At 48.3% G+C, this 10,462-nt stretch overlaps 1 protein-coding gene and 1 pseudogene across 1 annotated transcript; both read left to right on the top strand.

Moving 5' to 3' along the window:
* Positions 1-852: 852 nt before the first annotated feature.
* LOC141569729 (transcription factor SPT20 homolog) lies at positions 853-9,467 on the top strand. Its single transcript, XM_074324086.1, is given in 5 exon segments — positions 853-1,694; positions 1,696-3,087; positions 7,275-7,377; positions 8,693-9,099; positions 9,143-9,467. Coding segments are annotated over 5 exon segments (3,069 nt in total).
* A 187-nt stretch (positions 9,468-9,654) lies between these two features.
* Positions 9,655-10,239, top strand: LOC141569684 (RNA polymerase II subunit A C-terminal domain phosphatase SSU72 pseudogene; annotated as a pseudogene).
* Positions 10,240-10,462: the final 223 nt, after the last annotated feature.

Genomic DNA, 10,462 nt, shown 5'->3' with positions numbered 1-10,462 from the left:
GAAAACCGGTAGGCAGGAAGGAGAACGCTGCTAGACTGAGTGAAGAATTCCGATGCTCTCACCACAGCCTCCAGGCATGCAGGAGGTACGAATTTGGGCTCTTTGGGGCGTGTTAAACTGGTGGCGGATACCAAGAGCAGGCCTGCCACCGATGACAAGAGATTTCAAAACCAGTAACCGAGAAAACAAATGACCACCTTCCGTGACTTTCCCAGCAACTGAATTCCTGGGAACATCGGTGGGTATTAAAACCACACCAAAAAGTGATGGATTTTTGTCGTCGGTGGCTCCTGCTTCGGCGTGCATGCCTTTAAGGGTAAACGCAAAGAAAGGGTGCTGCCTGGCACAGCCTCCAGCGAAAGTGTGGGCACTCGGGCCTCGAGTCCCCGGAGGCAAAGCCCGAGGCCTACCTTCGCAGTGGTGTGCAGTAAGGGTGGGGAGGAGTGGAGCTGGAGGCGGGAAGGAGGAGGAGGAGGAGGGACAGCGAGTGCGCAAGACAAATGAGCCCGGCCCGGGACTGGGGAAACGGGAAGGTGGCGGCGGCGGAGGCGGCTGCTGAGGGCTGCTGGGGATCACATCCACTTCCCGCTGGGCTGCAGCCACGAGCAGCTGCGAGGTGAAGGCTCCTGCACGTATAGGCGGTTCCCAATCGAATCGTAAGTATTTTGTGTAGTGCCTCTTGGGGGGCGGGTTGCTTGGTGTCTGTTTAGAAGGAAGGTTGGTCGCTCCACTGTGGAGTTGTGGCGTTTGTAAAACTACTAGGTGTGCGTCGATATTCAAGACGGGGTGCTCACGCCGTGCATCAACGCACTTACATTTGCTCTTCTTTTAGGGGCCCTATTTCATCCCACGATGCAAAAAGCTTTAGAACGAGCTTTGGATCGTGCGGAGTATGTCATTGAAAGTGCCCAGCAGAGACCTCCTCCACGGAAAGACTCCTCTAGTGGGGGAAGATCTCTCCATGAAAAACTGTATGACATATATGTTGAAGAATGTGGAAAAGAGCCCGAGGTCACGGAGGAATTAATAAGCAATGTGAACTTGTTAGAGAAGCTTCTGATGAGAGAGTCATTGTCGTGTTTAGTGGTCAACCTATACCCAGGAAAGGAGGGCTATTCGCTGATGCTCAAGGGATTAGATGGATCTTATTCAGAGACCATTCGGTTGCCTTACGAAGAAGCGGAACTGCTTGAATACTTGGATGCAGAAGAATTACCTCCCGTTTTGTTGGATCTCCTGGACAAATGTCCGGTTAACATGTTTCACAGTGGGTGTGTCATAGCAGAAATACGGGACTATCGGCAGTCCAGTCATACGGAAGGCCCGGGTTACCGAAGCAGGCATATTCTCTTACGTCCCACGATGCAGACGTTAGCCTGCGACGTACAGTCCATTACCGGCGATAACCAGAAATGGACCCAGGAAGACAAACTTTTGCTTGAGAGCCAGCTGATCTTGGCGACAGCTGAACCACTGTGTCTTGAGCCTTCTGTATCGGTAGCCTGCACTGCAAACAGGCTGCTGTATAACAAGCAAAAGATGAACACTCACCCGATGAGAAGGAGCTTGAAGCGGTATTCTGCAGCCTCCCTGTGTCGGCAGCAGAAGATGCCTCCTCAGGCATTACCTCCTGAGCTAAGAGTATGGACTTCTTGCAAAAAAAGCAAAGAAAGTAAAGCAGGCCTCAGGATTTCAAGCAGGAAATTGTGTAGATACGTGGAAACAGCGACCCTGTGACTTGGAGGTCCCTTCTGAAGTGGAGGTGGAGAAATATGCTAAAGGAGTGAGGTCTGTCAAATATGACGACTCAGAACCGACAGTCTGGCCCGCCCTGGATTTCAACGACGGTTCTGTATTTGGATGTGAAGCTGGCGATCGGTCCCCGACGACAAAGCTGACCTTCATGCAGCCGCTCGGTGATTCACTTCTCTATGGACAAAGCCAGTCACGTCAAGAAGCCACATGTGAGAGACAGCTGTCTCACCCACACTCTTCCCCAGATGACCATTCAAATAGTTTGATGCCTGCATTAAAGACTGATGCTGGGAAGGTAGTCGGTCGGTCCGAGGAATTGCTGCAGAAGAACACCGAACGTCCAGTCAAGACGTCACTCAGCTCCAGTGGCTCAGCCAGTCTCAGCCAACTTTCTCCAGGGAAAGGAGCAGAACAGACTCAGGCCACATCATCAGTACTGGGGAAGGGAGTGAAACACATACCTCCAGCCACCAAAGTTCCCTCGAGCTCCGGAAAGAGTTCCTCAGGTAACAGTTTCACTCCACAGCAGCCAAGCCCCTTTCCTAAACCTCCATTTCCTGCTCCTGCATCTAAGGCACCGGGCCTTGCCCAGAAATCCTCTGTGGAAGTGAACCAAGTCAGCACGCTGCCTGCAGCCACGCCGTTCCCTGCCAGCTCATCGCTAAGAGCCCTGGTCACCCAGGTCAAGGCCAGCTATGCTGGCGTCAATGTCATCAAAGTGGTGAATCCTGTTGTTGGAACCCAGACTGTGGTGAGATGTTCCAACCCAGTGCAGCTCTCCACCGTTGGGACCAGTTATCCTTCAGGAGTGAACGCCAGCAGGCTGTCCTCAGGAGGCCAGCCACCAAATGCACAGTCCGCTGCACCGCAGGCTCCTTCTCCAACGGGTGTACAGTATATTTTAAAACCCGCTTCAGATCTCAGGCCCTTAACTCTACTCCAGGTCCCACAAGGTTCAGTCATTTTGAACACCCAGCAGCGGGCCCGGCAGCCACAGCAGTGGCTATGTCAGGTGATTCCAGGGCAACAACAGCAGCGGCCCTCCACTTCTCATTTTCAGCAGCCGGTGTCGCAGGGTTCCAGTGCACAAGATTCAACCCGTCAAAACCCAGCCTCATCTGCTCAGCACGCTGTTGTCGTCAACCTCAGTGAAGTGGGAAGAGGCCGAGGCCGCATTCTGCAGGCCCGGGCTGCCGTGTTGTGTCAGCTTGGCTCTGCCCAGAGAAGACCCAGGCAAAACCTTCCCCAGCAGATGGTCCTGCTCTCTGCCGTCCAGCAGCAGCAGCAGCAGCAGCAGCAGCAGCAGCTGCAAGAGCAGCAGCTGCAGCAGCTGCAAGAGCAGCAGCACCAGCAGCAGCAGCAGCACCAGCAGCAGCAGCAGCAGCAGCTCCAGCAGCAGCAGCAGCAGCAGCACCAGCAGCAGCAGCAGCAGCTCCAGCAGCAGCAGCAGCAGCAGCAGCAGCAGCAGCAGCAGCAGCAGCAGCAGCAGCAGAGTCCAACGCCGCCCTGGCTGGTGCAGTTGAGAATTGTTAAGCACCCAAGGGCTGTGGCAACAGCTCAGCCAGGTGGGGGCCTGCAGACAGCAAGCCAGTCAAAAGGTAAAATGAATGGAGGCCCGCCCAGCACTCCCAACTCCTGAGTCTTGCATTGTGTTCTCTCTTTTGAAAAACTCAAGAGCAGGACTCCAATTAAGTCCAGTTTTTACTTCATTTTTGGTTATTTAATGTGGCAGTATTTTCCACATTGTCAGGTGTGCAAACTTTGTACAGAAACACAGCCTCATGACTTTGACATGGAAGCAAGGAGGTGATTTAATAAACAGGGATTGTTTTGCTTATGTCCTTGCATGGGTGGTGGTGGTGGTTGTTGACATAGTGAGTTCCTTTTCAAATAAGCGTGTTCCTTGTTATAGTTGTGATTTACCATAAAAACAGTCTTAGTTTTCCATCATTCTTAGAAAACGTGATGACCTCTTTCTTTTTATAGTGTTTATAAACAAAATACTAAATAGTTCTGTAGCTCTGTGGAGATTGAAGTGAAGCCTGCTTACTGGCCTATAACTTCCAGAACTTCCTTTTTGCCCATTATTTTAAAAAAAGAATGTTTACGTATCGCTAACTTTTGGGCCCTGTGCCTGAATCCCCATCAGTTCTCAAAGGTGACTAGTGGTGATGAGGAAAATGACAGCTGTGAATCCCCTGATTATCTTAGATGCTATAGATCTTATCTTGTGGGACTGAATAACTTCAAAAAGGCCCACATTAAGTGCTATCATTTACTAAGTACCAGATAAGCATCTCAGTGTTTCACTGGGACCTATTTACCAATACTCTATTTCAGCAGCTGTTTCTTCTACACATTATGCTATAATAAAAATTTAGTCATTTTATTTTATTTTACTACATTATTTCCCCCCAAAAGGAGAACTCTGTTCTTTAAATGTCGAAAAATTTGCCCCTTTTGTCTAATTAAAGTTTTTGCAAGCCTCATCTCAATTTGGCCCAGTTCTAACACTATTCTTACACTATTATTATAACTTTTATCCTTTATCTTTTTTTTTTTTTTTTTTTGAACCATCGGTTATGTTCTCTGACCTTCCAACAGCCATTCTTGTTTTTTTAAGTCAGTGTCCTCTGCCGTCCCTGAAGTCTCACAAGAAGATTTGGCTCCATGTTCTCACTGGATGATTTGAAAACTTAGAGCAATGCTTTGTTTCTGTTACTTTCCAGCTCTCGTGATTTATATTGCCATTTAGAGTTTCTGTCACATCTTCCACCTGGACTCTAAGACTGTGATAGCAAAAACTGAATCTCGCACTTGTTTGTTTGCAAAGAATCCTTAGCACAACATCTTACGCCAAAATGCTTAACCTGTATTTGCCAGGTACGTGTAATATTCTTAACCGATGTGGTTTAATAGAAGTGGTGCTGAAGTTTTCCTAAGTGTCCAACACATGTAGTTGTAGAACACTGACGAGCAGGGTGGACCCAGGTGTACGTGGCTGAAGCTTACGTCCTCGAATGTCACCCAGTCTCACATCCACAACTGGCAACACTAAATCAAGAAGCATTTCTGATTCTCGGGTGCTCTCTCTCCCAGATCTGGGCTGGCAACGCTGGAAAACAAACTCCTGGGGCGGGGCTTTTTCAGGCCACCAGCTCCTGCGTTTGGACACTGACTGAACCTCTCCAGGCCGTCCTTGTCCTACAGGTCCGGTCCAGGTCCAGCCCACGTCCAGCCTGAAGACCGCCGCCCCCCAGAGTGATTTTTATTGTAATGTTCTAAATGTATCAAATCCAGAGTAGGCTCAGTTTATGGTTTCTCTAAAACAATAAAACTACAATACCAATAAAGTTGAAATCATGTTATTTTAACAGGATGAACGGTTTTTAAAACTTTTCAGTGAGTTAGAAGTGCATCACATAAAATGTAGCATCTTAACCAATTTAAAGTTGCATGTTCTGCAACAGGTCTCTAGAATTGTTTTCATCTTGCAAAGGTGAACCTCCATCCCACTGAGCACCAACTGCTCCTTTCCCTCTCCCCCAGCCCCTGGCAACCAGCTTTCTAGTTTCTGCTTCTCTGAGTCAGACTGAATGAGATACTTCTATGAGTGCGGTCATACAGTATTTGTCATTTTGTGACTGGCTTCTTTCACTTAGCATGACGTTCTCAAGATTCATCCATGTTGTAGCATGTGTCCGGAAGGTCATAGCTTAGTACAAATGGTTTCACTATGCACCACATAAAGTAAAGCGACCTATGAAGTATAAAAACGTTCATAAGTGTGTACTTTGGTATTGTTTTATTTGGTTGAAAAGATTGGTGCACAATGCATGAGATGCAATTTTTACAAGTTTCTTTGGAAAAAAATGTTAAAACTACCTAAACATGATGCTTGTCACCCCTATGTGGAGGACAGGGGAGACCCCCAAATGGGCGGAAGGATTAGGGCACAGTTGTTAATCTCCAGCCCTTTCAAAAGCTCCGTTGCACTCAGGGCCCCCTGCAGAGCGCAGGTCTCCTTTGCCAGGCTGCAATCACTGGCCTTAGAAAGGCACTTTGGGAAGTCTTAGTCTGTCTCTTTTTAAAAGCGTTTACATGTTTTAGCACTCTAGCTTCTTTGCAGGAAAGTAAATAGCTAAGCATTTGAAAATGAGTTGAATTTGTTTGCCTTTCAGGTGTTGGGACCTTGTTAGATTCTGAGGTGGAATTCACCCCACCCCCCTCTTTCCTTCTTTTCCCTCCCCTGGCTTAGTGATCATCAACTGTGCAGCAGTCCCTGCTCCCTCAGCTCTTTTCTCCTTCTGTGTGTTTCAGTGGGACTCAACAGGTCCCTGAACATTTCTGTTTTCTCTCTCCTTTTCTTTTCATGTAGTTGTAATTTACAGAAGAAGCTACTATTGTGAAGTGTACAATTCAGTGGCATTTCCTATTTTACAGTGTTGTGGTGCCACCACCTCTATATTGGAAGCATTTTATCACCCAAAAGAAATCTCTATAGCCAGTGAGCACTCGGTTCCCATCCTCCCCTTCCCTAGCCCCGAAAACCACCAGTTTGCTTTCTGTTTCCTTGGACTTGCCCCTCTAGACATTCCCTACAAATGGAACCATACAGTATGTGGTCTTTTGTGTGTGGCCTCTCTCCCTTGGCATAATGTGTTTGAGATTCATCCACGCTGTAACACGTGTCAGGGTTTCTTCGTTTTTTAAATGACTGAAGAAGATCCCGTGGTTTGCATACACTGCATTTTATGCATTCTCCACTGACTTGCATTCAGATTGCTTCCACCTTTTCGCTCCTGTGAATAATGTCGCTTTGAATGTTTGTGTACAGGTATTTGTTTGTGTTCCCTTATGTTTTGCTTAGTCACGACTTTGAAGGGCAGCCTGTCTGCATAAAATTTGTTTTTCTAAGTATACACGTATATTTCTGGGCCATTTGCCCTAACGAGGAGAGGAAATTTGGTCTGGCAGTTGCAGAGATGGTTGACTTCTAAGGACATGTCTAGTATGCCATCTGGGTGACGCTGAGCCCATTTGAGCTTCCTGTAACACATCCTGGACATCTTTGGAAATGGTGCCTGCACTATCGAGAGGTGAACACGTGCAACAATTGCAAGGATGAGTTTTGGTACATATCCTTCTAATGATCCCCACCAAGGTTGGTAATATGATGCAACTGGCACACTAATGAAGAGGAATGAGTATAGCCCTTGAAATAAAATGCCAGAGTATATGTTTATTCCAACAGTTATGTAGGTTGTTTAGGGAGGACTTCCCACATTCCTGGTACTGTTTTAAGCCCTGGGTGGAATGGGGAGAATACAGAGACCAAAGAAAAGTACGATACCTCTTTCGAATCTAGATCTTATTCAAAAGTCATGTAATTTTACACTTCAGCAATTTAAGCTAGATTGCCACTATAACAAAATCTCAATGGGATAATGAATGTTACACATATAAAGATCACTACACAATAGAGAGAATTGGAACCAACACAAGTCTCGCGATTTTAGTGGCTTATCCCCATGCTACAAGTCAGAGGTCAGCACACAGACCAAGGAGATGGTGGAGAGAAGATTCCAGAGAGAAAAGTGTTGCCCTTCCTGTGAAGTCCAGGTAAGTGTATCTGCAAAGTAGTGCGTCCAGTCTTTGTCTTTTCTAATCAGGATGTAAATTTCTTTGGCCTGTAGTTGGAGGTGGGGGAAGGTGCGGTTATGCCGGTCATCACAACCTTTGCATGTGTTCCGTAGATTTAAGTTGGAGCCAGGAGAGTGGATGTCATAGAGATGGAAAACCTCTCCCAAGTCACAGGGCTAGCACTGGGCTGAAGTAAATAAAAACACTGAAACTGGTCTGCGTAGTAAATGTACAGCAAGCAGAGCCAAAGAAAGTTTTCAAAAAGTTCCAAGCTAAATTACACTTATTAATTTGAAGTATATCAGAGATCCAAATCTCAAAAATAGGAGATTTAGCACCCACTGGGGTCAGAGACCCTTTAGCGCACTGCCCTCTCCAGTGCCTCTGGGAAGGCAAGACATACACCTGTCCCTAGTGGGCCCACCATATGGTTGGAGAGACCCCAAGATATATGGTTGAAATGATAGATTATACTTTGTCACTTCAGTATATGTTGCTGTTTGAGGGGAGATAATCACTGACATCTCTGCCATAGTTTGGAACAATTGGAAGAGAGATAATCGGGAGTCAGACAGCTGGACATCAACATAATTGCTTTACACGTGATGCACGTACCTTTGAGGACATAACTTAGATCTGGACCAAGTAGATTTCCTAACACTGCACCCGCATATTAGGGAGATTCCTCCACTCACAGGCAGGGCTGGAGAACCGCAGACCCATCCCCACCCATGGGGCTGGCCCTCTCACTGCGGAGAATAGAGTGGGAAGAACAAGTCCAATCTTACTGTAATGAAGAGCTTCTTAACCCCTGGGCAATAGGCCTCTTTGGCATTTGGTGAAGCATATGGATCCTTTCTCAGAATAATCTTTTCATGTGCATAAAATAAAATATATGCCATTACAAAGGAAACCAATTACTAAAATACAACCCTGAAAGTATAAATTTATGATAAATATGTTTTTTAAATGCACTAAACGATCAGGTTTAGTGGCGTGACTAATAACTACTGTACTTTCAAAGTAGTGATGACACATGACGTTTTGAGATATCTACAATAGTGAAATGTCACATGCAAACATCTGTGATTTCTAGTCGATAAATTTAAATACTATTGTGGGTTTTTTTTTACCTATATTCATATGCAGAGGAAATGTTCCATTTCAGTTACAGGTCAGAGAAAATAAAGATAGAAGTTTATTAGTTTTCTCATTAAGTTCATGGATGTCCTAAAAGTGTCCACAGAGGATGTCGGCTCGAACCGGCGCCCTGTGAGCATCCCTGTGAGGATAGTGGGCCTGGGCCGCGCATGCCCCCAGCCGCCGCACACTCACTGGCCTGGCGACCCTGGTGTGCCTGTGCGTGCACGAGGCCGCTGGGGGGCCTTGCACAGGCCGCGTACTGCGTTGTGATACCTCACATGCGCCACTGCTTGTTTCGGGACTTCCGTTCACTCCTGGCGCCCTCTTGCGCACGGAGGTGACGCACCTGAGTGAGAGTCCCAGCGAGTTCGGTGCTGGACAGAGAGAGAATTCGGTGCGGGACAGTGTGAGTCCCCGTGCTGGAAAGTGCAAATCCCGGCGCCGTATAGTGCGAGGCCCTGTCCAGGACAGAGCGAGATCGGTAACGGACAGTGCAAATCCCGGTGAGGGACAGTGTGAGGCCCTGTCCAGGACAGAGCGAGATCGGCACAGGACAGTGTGAGTCCCGGTGCAGGTCAGTGTGAGTCCCGGTGTGGGACAGTGCAAGGCCCGGTGTGGGACAGTGTGAGTCCCGGCACAGGACAGTGCGAGATCCGTACGGGACAGTGCGAGTCCCGGTGCGGGACAGTGCGAGGCCCGGTGTGGGACAGTGTGAGGCCCTGTCCAGGACAGAGCAAGATCTGTGCAGCAAGTGCGAGGCCCGGTGCGGGATAGTACGAGGCCCTGTCCAGGACAGAGCGAGATCGGTTCGGGACAGTGCGAAGCCCTGTCCAGAGGACAGCGAAATCGGTACCGGACAGTCTTGGTGCGGGACAGTGCAAATCCCGGTGCGGGATAGTGCGAGGCCCTGTCAAGGACAGAGCTAGATCGGTACCTCACAGTGCGAGGCCCGGTTCAGAATAGTCGAAGCCCTGTCCAGGACAGAGCGAAATTGGTACCGGACAGTGCAAATCCCGGTACCGCACAGTGCGAGGCCCGGTGCGGGACAGAGCGAGATCCGTGCGAGCCAGAGAGAGATTGGTGCGGGAAAGTATTTACTTGGCCGCCGCCACCATGGCATCCTCGCAGCTGCGGGTGGCCGTCGTATGCAAGAGCAACCAGAACCGGAGCATGGAGGCTCACCACTTCCTCAACAGACGGGGATTCAACGTCCGGTCCTTCGGGACAGGGACTCACGTGAAGCTTCCAGGACGAACACGGGACAAGCCAAACATTTATGACTTCAGAACCACCTATGAGCAGATGTACAATGATCTGGTTAAGAGAGACGAACACTTCTACAGGCAGAATGGCATTTTGCATATGTTGGACAGAAACAAGCGAATCAAGCCCAGGCCGGAAAGGTTCCAGAACTGCCAAGACCAGTTCGACCTCATCCTCACCTGCGAAGAGAAGGTGTATGACCAGGTAGTGGAAGAGCTGTATTCCAGGGAGCAGGAGACCTGCCAGCCAGTGCACGTGGTTAACGTGGACATCGAGGACAACGAGGAGGAGGCCACCCTGGGGGCATTTGTCATCTGTAAGCTTTGCCAGTACATTCAGCTCTTGGATGACATGGAGAATGAGATCGATGAGCTGCTGCTGAAGTTGGAGGAGAAGAGCAACAGGTCCTTCCTGCACACCGTCTGCTTCTACTGATGCGGCCTGGGGCCTGGCGGGGCCCCTCCTGAAGCTGTTATTTTGAGCTTCCTTTGGTTAATAGTTTTTCCTTCCAGATATTTGTTTTTAGGTTTAAGGCTTCTAATGGTGAAATGAAGTGTGTGTGTGTGTGTGTGTGTGTGTGTGTGTGTGTGTGTGTGTGTTTTAACTTGAAATGATTGGTGCACAGTGTGTGAGGTGCAATTTTTACAAGTTTGTTTGG

The sequence above is a fragment of the Rhinolophus sinicus genome, chromosome X (genome assembly GCF_036562045.2).
Source record: "Rhinolophus sinicus isolate RSC01 chromosome X, ASM3656204v1, whole genome shotgun sequence".
Classification (NCBI taxonomy): Eukaryota; Metazoa; Chordata; class Mammalia; order Chiroptera; family Rhinolophidae; genus Rhinolophus; species Rhinolophus sinicus.
Note: the sequence above shows the minus strand (reverse complement) of the source record. Positions and strands in the feature narration are given on the sequence as shown.